The following is a 21,451-nucleotide window of genomic DNA, read 5'->3' as shown; positions in this document are numbered from 1 at the left end:
TCTAGGTGACACGGGCTTTAACCAAGCGGAGCAAGTTAGAAAATTCTCACGTGAATTAAAGGTTACAAACGCAAAGATTAACCAGTATTGCAGCAACGACAGCACTGCCCTGGTGCATGCTGACTGCTAGCGCTACACAGTAGCGAAAGTCAGTAGGTGGTGGAGTACTGGTTAGTCTTGGTTTTCAGTGCGTCTGTATGTATAAAGAAAACGAATGTCCCACTAGACTAATTGCTGGCAGCTCTATCTAGTGGGAACCTAAAATTCTTCTTTAAGAGAAATTTTCTTTGTAATGGGAAATTAACCAGCGGTTTCCGTCTACACTGGTTGTACTATGAAAGACCTTATCAGCAGCATTTGTTTGGGCTGAAACCACCTACTTAAAAAGTCGCAGCTGCTTCCATCACACTAAGTTGAAACGAGAATTAGGAGTGACGACCAGGCAGCACACTTAAGAGAGGCATTCAATAACTGTTGCAACTCCTTTTTTCTCGCCTAATTTCGGTTAGAAAAAATGCGGAGTTAGTTGTCAGACTTCGTGTAACATGCCCGCTTTAGCCCATGAGTCGCCCGCGAAACCCGCTGGGCAGAACAGGTCATTAGGATTGTGCAAAGGACCAAATAAGGTGCGGTCAGGTTCACTCAAAATTGTAATTTATTGTAATTTAATAACACCTTTAAACCAAAACGACACATAGCCGAAACTTTAGAACTACGAGTTTCAAAAAAGCAATTGCTTCAAGGCTGAAGGCCTCCAAGCCAGAAATGTTAAAGCAACAAGATAAATCTCAAGTTGTAAAAGCATGCAGTTAAAATTGCCAATAAAATAATTAACATAGACATACACAAAGAGGCTGAGAGCCTCAAGGCAAGGGTGAATAGACAAAGATAAACAAGATGCAATAAAAACGGCTGAAGGCCCACAAGAAAATTTTCAAGATTTTAAAATACATTCCCATAACTTTTAAAAGGCACAAAGCCCCCCCTTTTTTAAAATAAGGATTTAAGTGACTGAATGCCCACAATTCATTTTCCAAAATTCAAAAATACGTAAAATCGAGAATTTTTTAAATCATTTGCTATGATAGATTACAAACATACAATCAACACCGGTGAGAAGGAGAATAAAGAGAACGGCACTCAGAAGCCTACAGGGAGGTCGGTCTGCCTTCGTTCAGTTAGGTGAGACAGGTGGTGAGCCGAGCTACACTTGATCCGTCGGAACTCAACCATGGGACAGTCACGGACAGACAAACAAAACGACTTGCTTGCCACCAGTAGGTACATAAAAATTCAAACTCAAAAAGATACGAACGTGATTATCCACAATGAAATGTGTATTAGTTGTCAAAACTACGCACCATGTTGGACAGCGACAACAGGCGAGGAAAGGACACTGCCGAAATTACGTTAGTGTCCAGGGAAGGTAACCGGAACACTAACGGCCACAAGGCAGAAAATTCCGCTGGTGCACTTGAATTGTAGTCAACCAATATAGTGAATTGCACCACACGATGGCTAAATATCAGCAATTGGAACACTCGGTGTTGCTCACAGTCCGGCGGTGTGGCCGACCGGTTCTAGGCGCTTCAGTCTGGAACCGCGCGACCGCTATGGTCGCAGGTTCGAATCCTGCCTCGGGCATGGATGTGTGTTAGATAGGTTTAAGTAATTCTAAGTTCTAGGGGACTGATGACCTCATATGTTAAGTCCCATTGTACTGAGAGCCATTTTGTTGCTCACAGGGAAACTTCCCAAGAGTGAACCACCGAAACGAATCACACAACATGAATGGACGTGGCTTGGGTAGTTGAAACCACTACGCAACTTTAATGTCCTGGGTCGATTAAACACGAATCTCGCAGCAATACGATAGCTCCAATACACACGCTTCGACTCTGCGCAGGGACCGCCAGCGGACCCAGCCGACTGCACCATGCGGAGAAATTCGCTTGTCTTCAGCAACCGACCGACTCCTCCACAATGCCGACAGCATCTGAAATCGTCGCCAGTGGAAATAACACCAACTACTCACACAACCTGACAAACACTTGATCGAAGACCTGAACGATACCCAACACACGTCTGGTAGGACGACCAACCGATGATCCACCAAGACCATGGCCCGGCCCAAGTGATGCGTGGCGGCAATGGTGGGGCGAGCCATATCGAGACAGACGTCACAGCTCCAACCGACTGCACTAGTGCCGCATTGCAGCTCCCAGACTGACAGGTGCCGACTGCTCTCCAGACGCGTTCCAACTGACTGGCCGCCCGAAGCCGCGACCCCGAACTCGCTTACGACAGACAGACAACGACCGGTAAGTGTAGCAGTTGAGCGAAGATACTATGAGAGGGGATAGATCGATACGCACTGCTAGCGTCGGTCACGGTCAGGCAAAGCAGCAACTCATTGACACTAGTAATTTAAATTTACATAGTTTCATGAAGTTCCGACAGGTGCGAGCTGCCTCTGTAGTGGAGGTGCATTCCAAGTAGATAGTTGTCATTTTGTTTATTTTGACGGAAAACGAAAGTATCGCAGATATTCGTATTCAGGATGTCTCGGAGACCTGGCAATGAACAAAATCACGGTGAGTCGTTGAGTGAGGCGTCTGAGCACCATCGCAACAAGGTCGCGCAAACCAGTCCGATTTCCCGCGTGCTCGCCCGGCCTCGCACACCTGTGACATCTGCAGTCTTGGGATGTGCGGACACACGCATTCGAGGCGATCGACGGATCACAATAACACACCTCACTGCGCAGCTGGACATCCCTGTTGGTAGTACTGATACCCTCGTACTCCATTTGCGTTATTCACACATGTGTCCCCGCTGAATTTTTCTCCATCTAACATAAGACCATAAAGAGCAACGAAGGACCACCTGTGCGGAATTTCTTGTGAGTTGTAATGCTGATGGTGACAATTTTTGTCGAACATCGTTACAAATGATGAAACATCATCACTTCGAACTGGAAATAAAACGGCAATCTATGAAGTGGCCGAACACCACCTCTCCTCTGAAGAAAACATTCCAAGCCACACCCTCACCTGGTAAAGTTATGGCACGCTCTTCTGTAACTCTGAATGCCTCCCCCACCCGCACCCCCGCCCCCCTCATGGTGCAGTGTGCTGCTCCCATGAAATAGAAGAAACGACATCAGCATGTTCGTCGCCACAGATATACAAACGAAATTGTCCTTCTCCATGACAACGCAAGCCCTCACAGAATTCTGCGCAATCGAGAGGTGGTCACAAAACTACATTGGACTGTTTTTTCTCGCTTACACTACAGCTCGCACCTCGCAGCTTCCGACTTCCATCTGTCTTGCTCTATGGCCCACTGACGGACGAAGTTGGCGGGAGGCAGTACGTTGATAAGTGGGAGAGTATTGATGCAGCAAGATGATGGCTCGGACGTCGACCAGAAGAGTGGTACCATGCCTGCATATAGGCTCTCCTAGTAATTTGTCGGAAGGCCATCGCTCTGGACGGCTATTTTATTAAAAAAAATAGGATTTTCTATCCAAAAGAGCGGGGAATGATGTGGTATATTGGAAACCTGAATAAAGCAAAGCTGTTTTCACAAAAATGTGTTGTATTACTTACTGAACGCCCCTAGTACGTGTCCCTCTGCGTACTACATTTACCGGAAACCTCGTTTCGATGTCTTGAACCATTTGCGAAATGAAAAGGGTTCTACGCTATTCACCGTGTATAATCTGTGCTTTCATTGAGCACAGAGATTGGACGCCGTAGCACGCCGTGGGGACACAAGTACAGTAGACGAAATGCAACATGACTGGTCAATTTATGAATCATGTACTTGTAAGAGGGGGCGCTACATGTACCGCTGTGGACAGGTCCCATAAATCAGTGTGCCATTAGTGCCTGTTCAAGCCTTCCATGAAGTTGGCAAAGAGGCATCCACTAAAGGATATGGGAAAACGTCGTGTGTGTTTAGACGCACTGCAAGCCACATGTCGGTATTGCACACTATCACTGTGTCGAAAGCGAAAAGAAAACTGGCAGTTCTGGCTCTCTCTACGACAGCCACAGTATGTGCCGTGGCTGTGAACTACATGGAAAGAAGGAAACTCTCACTACGGGTGGTAAAACGAGTGAGCGAACGGGAAAAGAAGGGAAGCTGGACATCTCTTCGATGAAAAAATAATTCTAGATAACGAATATTTACTGAGGATGAGTGAAGAGAATTTTCAATTGCTACCGGATATTTTGCAATAAAATTAACGAAATTGGTCATCGTGCTGATAAAAAGTTTAAATCTAGCAGAAGTTCACTCTTACTGCCTCGCTGTCATATTTTTGGCACCTAAACATTCTCTCCAGAACCACTTCTCTTTGAGACTTCAACAGAAAATTTTTATCGTCAACTCTGAGAACTAAGAGGTTTTCTTTCCTTTCAATTTCGTCCACTGCTGATTGTAGCCCACACACTTTTAAAGCAATGCAGACTTCATTTAGCGCTTACTACTGTTGTGACGAAGTTAACTTTTTGTATAAAAATATACGACTTCATTTCCTGCTGTTCAATTAAAACTTCCACTTGATCTTTGCACTAAGTTGCCATAATCTTCTTCCTCTGTGAAATCAGTTCGACACTGAATCCGCAAGCTGTGAAGTGCACAGTTGCTCAATGTCTTCCCTTTCCATTCTACTTGAAAGCAAACATGTCAGTCAAAGCTTGCGCTTGTGTATCATCGCATGTGAGTTCAAACTCAAATGTGCAAGATGGTTTAGGTGCCCCTCGGTGTGAGTTTAATGTAGCCTGTAATGCGTTCAAAAAACTACACATGGAATGTTTGTATTCTCTCGCTCGCTATAGACAAACTGTTGATCCTAAAGAAAAAATGAACAGGAACTTTTTATAGGAAATTGGATGTAGTTAATTTTTGCACAGCGATACGTTTACATTAGAGGCCACAGTTTTTAAATTACTCAAAAAAAATTTAAAAAAAAAACGCACAGGGAAATGACTTTCAAGCGCGATTTTCTTGAATAACCTGAAAATATTGCCTCCAGCTAAGACGTATCCCAGTACAAAATTTAACTATATTAAATTTACTACAAAAAGTACTGTCTGTTTTCTGTAAGACTAAGAGTCTGCACTTAGCTAGCGGGAAAATGTGAAAATTTCGCACTTGGTTTCTGAAGGCGTTGTGGGTTGCATAAAACGCATAGGTTGGGGCATCTGGACCATCTTGTACTGTATATACTGTATATCTGCCTTCAGTTCCGTACATTGGGTGCAAACAGGTTGGGATTAGCAAGTTTAAATCGTCTATGCAACTCTCTATCCTCTGTTCGTCAGCTAAGAGGAACATATGAATATGCACATAGTTTTCTCAGCACATGTTTTTACACATGTCCATTCTCTGTGTAGAAGCCGTAAATTATTCATGTGCCATCAGCATTGGAATATTGCCCATTTTAGTCACAAAATACGCTCTATTCACGTAAATCCCAAAAGAATGGAAAGGTCGCCAGTGGTATTTGGAGGGATTAAAAGGATCCGACCATTCATCAACATCAATGAACATTTCACCAAGTACAGCTATCGTTGTCTCCACAAAATTGTTTGTTCACTAATATGCCACAACACTATCGAGGAACACCGAAACGATTGAATCAGTCACTGTAGCAGGAGTATTAGTATGGAGACGGTCACGGGCTTCATCCTTTGAAAACCTGTCGTCGTATTCATAATTTGACAGTTGTTCATTGCAGAGGGGTTATGCATCAGCATCAGCGTTAGCAGTCTTGCTAAGACAGCACACTGAAAGCGAGGACTTACCTGGCTGAGAGCGAGCTTGAGGTGTTGGTCTGTGCCGTTAATATTCAGTGCGACCTGAGATCCGTTCCGCAGCGGGCCCAGCCACGAGATATCAGCCAGTGTAGGGATTGATCCTGGAAAACAAAGACTACAAAGTGAAGTCAACTAGTCAGCTCTCTAGCTATACACATAATAAATGTTATTTAATGCATATTTCAGCATTCCTATACATTACGTCATTTCAGTGCTACTGTTGTTTCGACTACTCGCATCATAGTCGTAGGGGATGGGCTTTCAGCGGCATAACCATCCTACTCTTAAGCCAAATGCATTAAAAATATAGTGTGCTTCCAAAAGATTCATTCTCTTTTACAACACTGTCTCTTCCAAATTAATAAAGGTAAACTCGAGGTAATTTTTAAATTACATAACAAAAACTAACAGTTTACCTGATTGCCAGTAGGGACCTCCCTGTGTTGGTTATCTCCCTCACTTCTTCATTACAGAATTACGAGAGCACGACGAAAATATAATTTCTCCACAATAGGGAGCACAACCTCACTGTCACCTGTATACAAGAGCAATAATTCGAGAGGCTCGCTGGATAGGGGCATGACATTCAACTACCACCACATTGGCACATTGGGTGGCCATAATCATCCCAGTTATCCACGTATCGTGTCTGGCGACTGCTGACATTGTTGACAGGCAAATGCTAGATTGAAGGTAGACTGAAAGTATTCGTCGGTTGCACCATTGGGTACAAGATGGCCTGACCTCGAGATATGCCACTTTTTGTGTGTGTGTGTGTGTGTGTGTGTGTGTGTGTGTGTGTGTGTGTGTGGAGAAAAGGGGGGGGGGATTGTGAAAGACCCCGATGGTATGCCTACTATTGTAATTTTGAGGAAGTGCATCACAGCATAACAAGAGCAATGATTACATTAACGCCAGACCTGCGAAGAAAAGTGTAGGAGTTTACATCCGATTGGATGTTTGTTGTACATCTGGTGGAGGACAAGACAAAGAAAAAGTGTTTAACAAGAACGAATTATACGACTGGAACGGAAATGAGTAGATGTGTAGATGTGATCTACATTAAAGACAAACGACTACAATTTCAGAAAAAAATAGGTAACCTGTTCAAGAGTAAAGGCGTCAAAAATTGACCAAGCCAATAAAGTGTTGGCTCACCTCTGAAACTTTTGCAAGCAGTTATTCGCCTTGGCATTCATTAATAGAGCCGTTGGATGTCCTTTTGAGGGATATCGTGCCAAATTCCGTCTGAAGGTATCCAGTCATCTGCTAGGAGTGAGATGTCTGTTCCTTTTAGCTACCAGGACTACTTATCGATGCTCGTCGGTATGATGTTCCGTCTGCAATCTGTGGCATGCTTGCGCATTGCATTTCCACCTTCAGCAACCTTTTCTAGTAGCAAAAGACACTTTTCGACGCACACATTACAGTGATCGCAGTAGAGCCGTCCAACTGCTCGTCCACGATCGGAAACATTCAATCTCTGGCAGACATGTTGCCACATGTCACACTAATCCGTTCTAAAATTAACCATCATCACACACCATATGACATGAATTGTCGAGTGGATATAGAGCTTTCGTGCAAAGGCTTCGTTGCAGTTAACACGTCCCACCCTCTACATTTCCTTTTACTACTAATGGTCGGGCGACCCGTAGCAATTGTCGGCTGTTCCGTAGCAATTCGCCTTGTATTTTAGCAAAGTGTCTGTTATTCATTGGTAATTGTCAAGCAATGTGGGTAACGTAACGAGACATTAAAGTAGCAGACGAGATTTGTTATTCGAGCAACGAGATAACTGACGATGTTCGAAACTGACTTGCATTAGCTGTTTCTCAAAGAGATAAATTTGCTAACGTAGAATATAAATTTAAGTATCAGGAAGGTTTTCTTTGAAGGTATTTGTAGAGAGAGTAGCTTTGAACGGGAAAAAAATATGGACGATAACCAGTTCAAAGAAGAAGAGAATGGAAGATTTTCCAATGTGGTACAACAGAAGAAAGTTAAAAATCGAGATAGATTATGTAAATTATTTAGATTCATGTATGAAGACAATTTCGAAAACACAGAACAAAATCTATTGGAAGACAAGATGACGAGTCAGTTCCGGCGAGAAGAAAAGCCAACAGTCGAAACGTCTTGTGACGTAGTGAACAGGACTTAGACATGCTGTCTCAGGAGAAGGGTGGACAACGGCGACTGCCAGAGTTGCTTCTCGAGCGTGTGAAAGAAAGCTAGTGCAGAATTTTCTTAACTCTGTGGACAGTCATTGTGAGATTTAATTGCAGTGTTGTAAATCTTGAAAATGTGTGAGACGTATTTTTGTAAACGGTTGACAAAACGGTGAGTGAAGGTGTAGCAGTAAACCGTAATCCCCAAACGCAAGCCCTAAAACGTAGTTACGTACGGAAGAACAATACTTCTCTTAACAGAGATCGGTTCTTAACGATTTCTATGATAATAATGAAGAGTACGCGGCAATGTTAGGTGGCAAAACATTAAGCGAAGACGTTCATTAAATCAGCGTGCGGCTCACTTCGTCACATTGACCAATAGATATTGTTTCCGTATTGAAGGGATCTCTATCTAGATGCAATATATTTACTTCGAAACACTGAAATCACCTGATCTCTATCACTGCTAAATGTGTCATTAAAATAACTATTGATTTTGCCATTCAGAACTGGTTTACTGATGTGTTTCGGGTTCTGTTCATAATCAGAAATATCAAATATAAGAACAGTGTATGGACTCCTGCAGGGGCAAAAGGACTTCCTTGCAGTGTTTTCGATGGAAGTGTTTGACAACCCACCACATAGCTCGGAATTGGCTCCCTACGATCTCTTTTCAAGTAAACCGCTGATTCTGAAGACATTTTGGCACAGGCAAGGAGCTGCAGTCCAGCGTACAAAATTGTTGGGAAGCACAGGAGGGCGCCCTACTACAAGGGTATGGAAAAGTTGCAACAAAGCTACGACAGATGTCAAAGTTGGAGCTGCGATGCCGCGCGGGATTAGCCGAGAAGTTTAGGGCGCTGCAGTCACAGACTGTGCGGCTGGTCCCGGCGGAGTTCGAGTCCTCCATCGGGCATGGGTGTGTGTGTTCGTCCTTAGGATAATTTAGGTTGAGTAGTGTGTCAGCTTTGGGTTCAAAATGGTTCAAATGGCTCTGAGCACTATGGAACTTAACTCCTGAGGGCATCAGTCCCCTGGAACTTAGAACTAAAATCTAACTAACCTAAGGACATCACACACATCCATGCTCGAGGCAGGATTCGAATTCGAACCTGCGGACGTAGCGATCACGTGGTTTCGGACTGTAGCGCCTAAAACCGCTCGGACACTTCGGCCGGGCCGGGACTGATGACCATAGCAGTTAAGTCCCATAAGATTTCACACACATCTGAACATTTTTTAAAATTTTTATTTATTTATTAATTAATTAATTAATTAATTTATTTATTTTATTTTTTTATTTTTTTGGGAGCGGCGGCTATGTAGACAAGTAACTGGAAGGTGTAGGTAAGCAAAACAGTTCTGATATTCCCTACGGTTTCCATTTCGCGAACGATCGTTCCTTACCTTCCGAATATCCCTCGTATTTTTGAAAACTTCTCACGACAGAAGCAGTTTGTAGTTTACTATAGCTTAGTACTCTTAATATGCAGGGTGTCCTACAAATGTTGTGACAAACTTCAAGGGATTTCAGAGCGTGTCTTTAGAATAGCAACCCGTCTGCAGACGTCATCCAACGACACTACACAGCGTCGAAGTTATAGGCGCCACCGTCTGACACTTGACCACCCATTCGGCAGCAAACGTGACTTTCTACGCTGACAAACGGTAGGCGGAAAATCTCGCAATATTGTTTGTTAATTAGTGATTGCCATTGATTTCCACGATCTCCTTGATAATTACTGATTGCAAGTGATTGCCACGATCGCCAGTGAAGAAGATGGAGATAGCTGTAGCGTGTCCTATGAATGCGATGCTCTGTTGCCTCGGTGGATGACGGTTTCGGGCGCCGGTTTCTACCTGCAGTTCATTTACCTCCTGTATACCGGAAAACGTTGGAGATTCGGAGGGTTCCAGGAAAAAATAAACTACGGATGGAAACCCGTATTAGAGACCATCATTCGCCGTGGTACCGTAGAACAGCATTCATAGGGTACAAGACTGTTCTACGCGGCAGTTAGCTCCATCTTCTCCACTGGCGATAGCGACAATCAGGCCCGATCACTGAATAATAAACAACTTTCGAGACGTTCCGCCTACGGTTCGCTAGCGTATAAAGTCACGTCCGCTGCCAAAGGTGTGGCATAGTGGCAGACACCAACGCCGTGTTGCGTCGTTGCATGATGTTTCTGGATAGGTTTTTTTTCGCTACAGCCACTCGAAGTTTGTCGCAGTTATTATGATAGTTTTCAGATGAATGCAAGGAAGTGAAGGGTGTGGTACAGTGCCACTCCATCCTATTACGATAGCTGAACAATCATACGGCTGGTGAATTAGACTTTCCTGCTGATTGTGGGTCAGGTCGATGCGGGACACTAGCTCTACGAAGAACAAGGCCATGAAAGTAAAAGTGAGCCATAAAAAATTCAGATATGCGAAATGTCCGCAACAGGTGTATGGGCCAGCCTGAAGCGACATTGCTGACAGTTCTCACGGGGCCATATACTAGCGCAAATTAGAATTAACTATGACCACGAAATAGATTACATCATCGATACAGTTCGTAAAGTTCGCCAATTATTTCACAAAGTGGTCGTTAGCATTAGCAGATTACGCGAACTATACTAAAAAAAGGTAAGAGGTGGTTGGAGAGTAATCACCTTCACGCTCCAAAAGTTAATTGGGGAGAGATTTGGCTATCTTCTTGGTTTGGTAGGGATTGGCAAGCATGAAAAGAAACAGTAGAAACCCCTGCCGTGCGCGGGCTGGCATTGTCTTGCTGAAAAGTAAGCGAAAGGTCGCTTCCAATGAAAGGCAAAGAAGCAGGATGTAAAAAATCGTCTACGTACCGCTGTTCTGTTAGAGTGTTGCAGATAACAGCCAAAGGAGTCCCGCAGTGAAAGGAAATGACACCACAGACCATCACTCTTGGTTGTCGAGCCCTATGGCGGTCGACAGTCGGGTTGGTACCCCACCCTATCCGGGGTGACTCCAGACACGTCTTCACTGGTCACTGTGGCTCAATTCTAGCGAAACCAGGCCCTGCAGACAATTCTATTGCAGCTAATGAGATTACAGGCCGAATACGTGTCTGGAGACGCCCCAGACAGTGGTGGGATACCAGAATAACTCCTGCCAGCCATATGGCACCAAAACGAGGAGTGATGATCTGGGGTGCCGTTTCTTTTCATGGCAGGACCCGTTTGGTTGTCATCTGCGGCACATTTCCAGCATAGCGGTACGTCCTTATTCTACGCCCTTTCATGGTACCCATCCTGGGCTTACATTTCAGCAAGAAAATACCTTCCAGGAAACGATGAGAATTTCTATTGCTTGTGTTCGTGCTCGCCAAACCCTATCTTGATCAGCAAGTTCGTCGAATCTGTCCCCAACTGAGAACTTTTGAAGTATTGTGGGCAGGCCCTCTAACCAAGTCAGAGTTTTGATCATCTAACGCACCAGGTAGACAGAGTTTGACGCAACATCCAACAATTGTATCACTCAATGCCATACTTTCATAAGAGTCATTGGTTGACCAACTCGTTACTGACTTGCCCAATTTGTGAGGTTTTTTTCTCTTGAATAAATCATCTCATTTTTCTGAAACTGTAATCAACTGTTTCTTGTACATCACATCTACTGATTTCAGTTCCATTCGAATAATACCTTCCTAATTCATCGTTTTCTTGGCTAATCGTGAGTAGTGATAAGTTAAGTTTGTTAATCAAAAATATTTAACGAAAAGACAATGGGATGTCGCACTGTAAATGCTGCTTGGTTGTAAGTTATCATCTCAGTAATATAGGTCGTCGTGGATATGCGGCACAATGTCACAATTGAGACATCATGTTTGGATGTGCCCTTGACCACTCCACATTTCAAGTTCCATGAACTGTCTATGGTGTCTACAAGGAATGGTTTAGCATTCGCATGAATCTAACGAGTTGTGAGAACAGTGGTCGTAAGCATATCTTAACCTACACAGAATGAAGACAGGTTATCATGTTTTGCCAACGACAACCGATTTCAGACCTGACAGAAATTGTTGCTGTCTGTAAACACAAGGCCGCCACAAGTATTTTGCAATCGAACATAGTGAAGGGAAGTGCTTACAGTGAGCGAATACTTCATAAAAAGCCATTGCTCACAGTTGCACATAAAGCTCCACCCCTTCAGTAGGTGCCGGCCTTGTGACCATGCGGTTCTAGGCACTTCAGTCTGGAACCGCGTGACCGCTACGGTCGCAGGTTCGAATTCTGCCTCGGGAATGGATGTCTGTGGTGTCCTTAGGTTAGTTAGGGTTAAGTAGTTCTAAGTTCTAGGGGACTGATGAGCTCAGATGTTAAGTCCCATAGTGCTCAGAGCCATTTGAACCATTTCTGCAGTAGGCCAGGCTACACAGATGCTGCACAACAGGTGATTTAACCAGGCGATAAATCGAGATTTTTATGGTACAGACGACGCAAGGTGTGAACTTCACCGTCTATCCATTGTGGCGTTTTTAGACGGCCGGATATGGAAGATATACATTGATGTGCCAAAGAAACTGGTAGACCTACCTATTATCGTATAGGGCCCCAGCGAAATGCCGCAACGCGACGTGGCATGGACTCGCGTAATGTCTGAAATAATGCTGGAGCAAAGTGTCACCATGAATCATGTAGGGCTGTCCATAAATTCTTAAGAGTGCGAGGGGGTGGAGATCTCTTCTGAACAGTACATTGCAAAGCATCCCAGATATGCTCAATACTGTTCATGTCTGGAGAGTTTGGTAGCCACTGGAACTGTTTAAACTCATAAAAATATTCCTGGAGCCACTAAGTAGCAATTCTGCACGTCTGCGGTGTCGCATGTCGTATTATCCTGCTGGAATTGCCGAAGTCCGTCGGAATGCACAACGGACATGAATGGATGGGGATATCAGACGGGATGCTTCCGTACACGTCACCTGTCTGAGTCCTATCTAGACGTATCAGGGGTCCCATATTACTCCATCTGCACACACTTCACACCATTACCGAGCCTCCAGCGGCTTGTGAACTCCACTGCTGGCATGCAAGGTCGATGGATTCATGAGGTTGTCTCCGTACCGTTACACGTCCATCCGCTCGATACAATTTGAAACGAGACTCGTCCGACCAGCCAACATGTTTCTCCTATTCAACAGTCCGATGTCGGTGTTGACAAGTCCAGGCGAGGCGTAAAGCTTTCTTTCGTGCAGGGTACACGAATGGCCCTTCGGCTCCGAAAGTGCACATTGCTGATGTTTCGTTGAACTGTCTGCCAGCTGACACTTGTTGATGGCCCAGCACTGAAATCTGCAGCAGTTTGTGGGAGGGTTGCACTTCTAAAACGTTGAAAGATTCTCTTCAGTAGTCGTTGGTCCCGTTCTTGCAAGTTATTCTTACGGTCTGAGTGGTGTCTGGCATGTTATGTTTTACCGGATTCCTGATATTCACGGTACACTCGTGAAATTCTTACGGGGAAACACCCACTTCACCGCTACCTCGCAGATGCTGTGTCCCATCGCTCATGCGCTGGCTGTAACCCGACGTTCAAACTGGCTTAAATCTTGATAACCTGCCACTTCATCAGCAATAACCGATCTAAGAACTGCGCCAGGCGCTTTTTGTCTTATGTGGTCGTTGCCCTCCACAGTCCCATATTCTGCCTGTTAAAATCTCTTTTTTTTAATACACCTGCCTCTACCAGTTTCTTCAGCGCTTCACTGTAGTTCATCATGAAATTGATTCCGTGATGTTTTTGGGCGGGGGTTACTAGTGCTTGTGTCCGCCCATTCCAGGACATATGAAACAGAACGTTTATTTCTGTATTGTCTTTGATCAAGATTGGCCTTTTCTCTGCATCTTCATAATGGTAACGTTGTGGACATGCCTTTATAGCCCAACTGAAGACATTATAAAGATGCGCACGAGATAAGTTAATGAATTCTGCTACCTTGCAAGTAAAATAACATATAAAATAACACACGGCAGATGAATTTTCCTTAACTTTACGTCTGTGGTCACAATTATTTTTGTCATCACACTACCAGCTTCAACTTAATCATAGCTAACACTTGGTTTAAGAATCATGAAAGAAGGTTGTATACGTGGAAGAACCCTGGAGATACTAAAAGGTATCAGATAGATTATATAATGGTAAGACAGAGATTTAGGAACCAGGTTTTAAGTTGTAAGACATTTCCAGGGGCAGATGTGGACTCTGACCACAATCTATTGGTTATGACCTGTAGATTAAAACTGAAGAAACTGCAAAAATGTGGGAAATTAAGGAGATGGGACCTGGATAAACTGAAAGAACCAGAGGTTGTACAGAGTTTCAGAGAGAGCATAAGGGAACAATTGACAGGAATAGGGGAAAGAAATACAGTAGAAGAAGAATGGGTAGCTCTGAGGGATGTAGTAGTGAAGGCAGCAGAGGATAAAGTAGGTACAAAGACGAGAGCTGCTAGAAATCCTTGGGTAACAAAAGAAATATTGAATTTAATTGATGAAAGGAGAAAATATAAAAATGCAGTAAATGAAGCAGGCAAAAAGGAATACAAACGTCTCAAAAATGAGATCGACAGGAAGTGCAAAATGGCTAAACAGGGATGGTTAGAGGACAAATGTAAGGATGTAGAAGCTTATCTCACTAGGGGTAAGATAGATACTGCCTACAGGAAAATTAAAGAGACCTTTGGAGAGAAGAGAACCACGTGTATGAGTATCAAGAGCTCAGATGGCAACCCAGTTCTAAGCAAAGAAGGGAAGGCAGAAAGGTGGAAGGAGTATATAGAAGGTTTATACAAGGGCGATGTACTTGAGGACAATATTATGGAAATAGAAGAGGATGTAGATGAAGACGAAATGGGAGATACGATACTGCGTGAAGAGTTTGACAGAGCACTGAAAGACCTGAGTCGAAACAAGGCCCCCGGAGTAGACAACATTCCATTAGAACTACTGACGGCCTTGGGAGAGCCAGTCATGACAAAACTCTACCAGCTGGTGAGCAAGACGTATGAGACAGGCGAAATACCCTCAGACTTCAAGAAGAATATAATAATTCCAATCCCAAAGAAAGCAGGTGCTGACAGATGTGAAAATTACCGAACTATCAGTTTAATAAGCCACGGCTGCAAAATACTAACACGAATTCTTTACAGACGAATGGAAAAACTGGTAGATGCAGACCTCGGGGAGGATCAGTTTGGATTCCGTCGAAATGTTGGAACACGTGAGGCAATACTGACCTTACGACTTATCTTAGAAGAAAGATTAAGAAAAGGCAAACCTACGTTTCTAGCATTTGTAGACTTAGAGAAAGCTTTTGACAATGTTGACTGGAATACTCTTTTTCAAATTCTAAAGGTGGCAGGGGTAAAATACAGGGAGCGAAAGGCTATTTATAATTTGTACAGAAACCAGATGGCAGTAATAAGAGTCGAGGGGCATGAAAGGGAAGCAGTGGTTGGGAAAGGAGGGAGACAGGGCTGTAGCCTCTCCCCGATGTTGTTCAATCTGTATATTGAGCAAGCAGTAAAGGAAACAAAAGAAAAATTTGGAGTAGGTATTAAAATTCATGGAGACGAAGTAAAAACTTTGAGGTTCGCCGATGACATTGTAATTCTGTCAGAGACAGCAAAGGACTTGGAAGAGCAGTTGACCGGAATGGACAGTGTCTTGAAAGGAGGATATAAGATGAACATTAACAAAAGCAAAACGAGGATAATGGAATGTAGTCAAATTAAATCGGGTGATGCTGAGGGAATTAGATTAGGAAATGAGACACTTAAAGTAGTAAAGGAGTTTTGCTATTTAGGAAGTAAAATAACTGATGATGGTCGAAGTAGAGAGGATATAAAATGTAGACTGGCAATGGCAAGGAAAGCGTTTCTGAAGAAGAGAAATTTGTTAACATCGAATATAGATTTATGTATCAGGAAGTCGTTTCTGAAAGTATTTGTTTGGAGTGTAGCCATGTATGGAAGTGAAACATGGACGATAACTAGTTTAGACAAGAAGAGAATAGAAGCTTTCGAAATGTGGTGCTACAGAAGAATACTGAAGATAAGGTGGATAGATCACGTAACTAATGAGGAGGTATTGAATAGGATTGGGGAGAAGAGAAGTTTGTGGCACAACTTGACTAGAAGAAGGGATCGGTTGGTAGGACATGTTTTGAGGCATCAAGGGATCACAAATTTAGCATTGGAGGGCAGCGTGGAGGGTAAAAATCGTAGAGGGAGACCGAGAGATGAGTACACTAAGCAGATTCAGAAGGATGTAGGTTGCAGTAGGTACTGGGAGATGAAGCAGCTTGCACAGGATAGAGTAGCATGGAGAGCTGCATCAAACCAGTCTCAGGACTGAAGACAACAACAACAACATACCAGCTTCGGTCTACAACGACCATCTTCAGATCTTTTCTATAAGAACATGTCCTAATGTACTGCTGCCATCAGCAGGCGACAAGATGCCTCCTGCATATGCTTTTATGCGTATTTGACGATGCTGGTGCTAATTTTGTGTTTAACTTTTGACAATTCCACAGTGGCGCCATTACATTAGGACCTATTTTTGTAGAACAGATCTCAAGGCGGTCATTATAGACCGAAACCGGTAGTCTGGTGACAAAAAAACGTCGTGACCACAGACGTAAAGTAAAGGAAATTTATTTTATTATATTCAGGTTACTGTTTTATTCGCGACCATGTCATAGCTTGTGAGACGCAGCAGATGAATCGTGAAAGACATGAGAGGCAGACTAGCAGAGACAACGCGGGCATTCCTATACAAGAGAGTTAATAAGTTTCATATTTCATTAATCATTTAGCAGGATACATCGTAATGATGTGGAACGAGTCATTTTACATTCACATTACAAATTAATTGGTAAATATGGCTGCATGCTTAATCCAAAATTTATTTTAGTCTACCGTAAACGACCACGCCTTCAATTTTGTTCGTGTGAACTTTCGACTGTTAGTAATGCAACATCACATATCATTAAAGGTCCTCATCTCTAGATATAAAGTAACAGACAGTACAACAAACAGCGTCTAAGACGATGGAAATAAACTACGTAAAATGTTGTCGCCAGTGTGGAGAGAGTCAGAGAAAAGAAAGAAAGCCAGGAACATGTTCCAAAACAACATTTAAAATTGATACACATTTCCAGTCTATATGCAGATTTAAAAAAATACAAATGATAGTTAGTAATTCCTACCCACCACCTTTTAACATTACAGTAATACAAATTCTTCTACAGAATAGAAGGACTTGTTAAGGAGAAACTTTAGTTTCTTTTGAAATTTCACTGTGCTGCCTACCAGATGCTTTATATCTCCGGGTAAGTGATCAAAACTTCTTACTTACAGCAATGTGCATCTATTTTTATGCTAATGATAACCTTAATGTGGAATAATGAATACCTTTTTCCTTCTCGTATTGTAATTATGTTTATCATCACCTCGATTGAACTGAAGTGAATTATTTGCAACAAACTTCATGAGGAGCTGTTGCGCTGTAGTCAGGATGACCAAATCCTTACACAGAGAACTACAAGATTATCGTGGGGGAGAACTACATATTACTCTTACAGCATGTCTTTGAGCTTGGCAGATATTCTCTCTTGCCCCCAGAACATTATTCCATATAACATTATAGAATGGAAATATGCAAAGTATGTCAGCTTAGTTACTCATCTCTCCCCAAGATTTGCAATGATTATAAGTACAAATGTGGCTGAAATAAGTTGTTCTAGGGGTTCCAAAATGTGAATTTTACAGTTTAAATTCTCAGCAAGATGGACATTTATGAGTTTGAAGAGTCCACCCTGTTTATCATTTTATCACCATGTGTTACACTTATCATTGGTTTAGTACACCTAGATATGCAGAACTGAATATGTCGTGTCTCTTTGAAAGTGAGAGTGAAACCATTCGCAGAAAACCAATCTATGATAATTTTAAGAAACCTGTTTAACATTTCTTCTGTTTTTGTTAGTATCAAACACAGACATTGATTTGAAGAAAAATATTCTGAGAATGTGCATTTAGGAAACAGCATTGTAAATAGCGAATCGTGGACTATGGGAAAACCAGAACACAAGAGAATTACCTGTTGTGACTTCTTCAGCTGCCTGAGAACTGTGCACTGAAACACATGGAATTTTCATTAGAATCAAATCGAGATTAGTATGTTTTAATACACATCATCCACTGAACTACAATATTGCATAACTATGTTACAGCTTACTTTCTCGTCGCTTTAACGAATATATACCGTTTACTGTTTTTAGTTCAGAAACCAGACTGCAGCCATAAGAGTCAGAGGACATAAGTGGGAACCAGTTGAAGCGAAGGGAATGACAATAGTTCGTAGCGTCGCACCAGTGCTACTCACTTTGTCCAATTAGCAAATAGTACAGGATTTAAAGGGCAACAAGGAGAAATTTGAGAAAGGAACTAAAGTTCAGAGAGGAAAAATAAACGTTTCCAGTTTGCTGGTGACACAGTATTTCTAGAAGAAATTTGAGAAAGGAACTAAAGTTCAGAGAGAAAAAATAAACGTTTCCAGTTTGCTGGTGACACAGTATTTCTAGGAGAAATTTGAGAAAGGAACTAAAGTTCAGAGAGAAAAAATAAACGTTTCCAGTTTGCTGGTGACACAGTATTTCTAGGAGAAATTTGAGAAAGGAACTAAAGTTCAGAGAGAAAAAATAAACGTTTCCAGTTTGCTGGTGACACAGTATTTCTACCTGAGGCTCGCAAGAGCTGTCGAATGATAGGGATAGTGCCTTGAAAAGAGGGTATAGGATGGCTATCAACAAAATTCAAATAGAATCGAGCGGAACTAAATTAGACGATGTTGAGAGACCCCTAAAAGTAGCAAACGAGTCTTGGTATTTGGGTAGCGAAATAAATGACAATACTCGAAGTGGAGAGGATATAAAATGCAGACTGGCTATAGCTAGAACAGTGTTTCTGAAAAAGAGTAACATGTTACCGTCGAATATAGACTTCAATGTTACGAAGCTTTCTCTGATAATATTCATATAGGACTTTTGGACAATAAGCGGTTCGGAAGAGAAGAGAGAAGAAGTTCCTGAAATGTGGTCTAGTGGTCTACGAAAGAAGTAAATAGATATACCGACTAACTGATGGGGAGGAGCTCGAGTGAATTCAGGATGAAGGAAATGTGAAGCTGAACTTTATTCGAAGAAGCTATCGGTTGATAGGACACACAATGAGGCATCAAGAAAATCTTCGTTTTGGTACTGGAAGGAAGTGTACCTGATAAAAATTCTAAAGGGAAACCAAGACTTTAATACAGTAAGAAAGGTTCAAATATATATGTGGGAGGGAAAGATTACAAGGGTAACAGTTTAGGCAGCTGTGAGCCAAACGTAAACGTTTGCGTGGCAGTGGGGGTAAATGGGATTTCAAAAAAGTGACACTTTAATTACATTGCACAGTGTTTTAGTAATATGACCTCACACTCAGAATAAGCGTACTGGCCAAAATATTAGTTGCTGTCCTACTGCCCAAAGCAATGTAACTCGTCTGAGGACAGTGATTCTAAAGATATTATAGCCGACAGGGAACGCAGACAAAAGTCATGCGTCGTCAATGATACTCGGTTGCAAACCAGAAAGGAATTGCTCTCAGCAACTACAGGTCCACCCCAGTTGTTTCCGAGCGAACATTGCGAAGGAAACTGTTCGCAGTTGATGGTTGCTTAGCAAAATGTCTTTGATGTTAGCGGCATAAAAAGATGCACGTATTGAGTGGGTCAAATAACACAGATATTGGACAGTAGCTGATTGGAGACGTATTCTGTCAGCTTGCTTCTTCTCGAATAACACAAGACATCGAGTGCTCCTTGAGTCCAATGGGGCGCTTGAGTTCCGCTATGTGAAAGTCGTAACAAAACTCCGAGGAGGTTCTGTTAACTTTTGGGAATGTGTCTTCTAAAATGGCTTGATACATCCTTTCAGGTTACTATGGGTAAGAATAAGAACGTTTCTTTCCGTATTGTCGGTTACTACGAGTTGCCCTTTTTCTCACATTATCATGACAAGTATGAAATTCCTATCCGAACTGAATATGTTACCAAGGCTAGAGATGCGCTATACCAAAACTATAGCATGGCAGTTTTGATCGAGTACATAAATGACGTAGCAAATGGTAGAATTACCGATAGTATTGACAGTATTGGTAGAAAGACAAATGAATGTGTGCGATGGAATCTAGGAGAGGGCGACATCTGTGTGAGTTTTGTTTGGTTTTTTGCACATAATTTGAACCCCACATCATTGAGCGTCAGTCGAATGTGTATTTTATGTCCTTACAAACCATAATTTGCATTTTATAGGTAGTATGAATTAGTTGACCAAGTAACTTTTGCCGTCCCCCCTCCCTCCACCCATGAACTATTTACCTTGCTGTTGGTGGGGAGGCATGCGAACCTCAGCGATACAGAAAGATGTACCGTAGGTGCAACTACAATGGAGGGATATCAGTTGAGAGGCCAGACAAACGTGTGGTTCCTGAAGAGGGGCAGCAGCCTTTTCAGCAGTTGCAGGGGCAACAGTCTGGATGATTAACTGATCTGGCCTTGTAACACTAACTTAGGATCTCCAGGTGGGGACTACTCGGGAGGACGTCGTTATCAGGAGAAAGAAAACAGGCGTTCTATGGATCGGAGCTTGGAATGTCAGATCCCTTAATCCTTTAGATAGGTTAGAAAATTTAAAAAGGGAAATGGAGAGGTTAAAATCAGATATAGTGGGATTATTGAATATCAGTGGCAGGAGGAACAAGACTTCTGGTCAGATGAAAACCGGGTTATAAATACAAAATCAAATGGGGATAATTCAGGAGTAGGTTTAATAATGAATAAAAAATAGGACTGCAATTAAGCTACTACAAACAGCATAGTGAACGCATTATTGTGGCCAAGACAGACACAAAGCCCACGCCTACCACAGTAATACAAGTTTATATGCCAACTAGCTCCGCACATGACGAAGAGACTGATGAAATTATTCAGATAGTGAAGGGAGACGGAAATTTAATAATCATTGCTGACTGGAATTCGATAGTAGGGGAAGGAAGAGAAGGAAATGTAATAGGTGAGTATGGAATGGGGGTAAGGAATGAAAGAGGAAGCCACCTGGCAGAATTTTGCACAGAGCTTAACTTAATTAGAGCTAATACTTGGTTCAAATATCGTGAAAGAAGGTTGTATACATGAAAGAGGCCTGGAGATACTGGAAGGTTTCAGATAGATCATATAATGGTAAGACAGAGATTTAAGAACTAGGTTTTAAACTGTAAGACATTTACAGGGGCATATGTGGACTCTGACCACAATCTAATGGTTATGAACTGTAGAAAAAATTGAAGAAGCTGTAAAAATGTGGACATTTAAGGAGATG

The 21,451-nt window shown here is 42.5% G+C and overlaps 1 protein-coding gene across 2 annotated transcripts in view; it reads right to left on the bottom strand.

The window, feature by feature from the left end:
- The window catches only part of LOC126339755 (inter-alpha-trypsin inhibitor heavy chain H4-like), a 154,481-nt gene that overhangs the window by 13,871 nt on the left and 119,159 nt on the right, over positions 1–21,451 (bottom strand). For both annotated transcript variants that reach the window (XM_050001659.1, XM_050001660.1), the window contains 2 exons: positions 18,130–18,165; positions 5,817–5,929 (listed from right to left, as the gene is read on the bottom strand). In XM_050001659.1, coding sequence (XP_049857616.1) covers positions 5,817–5,929; positions 18,130–18,165 — 149 coding nt within the window. The remainder of the gene's footprint in view (positions 1–5,816; positions 5,930–18,129; positions 18,166–21,451) is intronic.

Source organism: Schistocerca gregaria, chromosome 1 (assembly GCF_023897955.1).
Source record: "Schistocerca gregaria isolate iqSchGreg1 chromosome 1, iqSchGreg1.2, whole genome shotgun sequence".
Taxonomy (NCBI): Eukaryota; Metazoa; Arthropoda; class Insecta; order Orthoptera; family Acrididae; genus Schistocerca; species Schistocerca gregaria.
The sequence above is the reverse complement of the archived record's forward strand: the minus strand, read 5'-3'. Positions and strand labels throughout refer to the sequence as shown.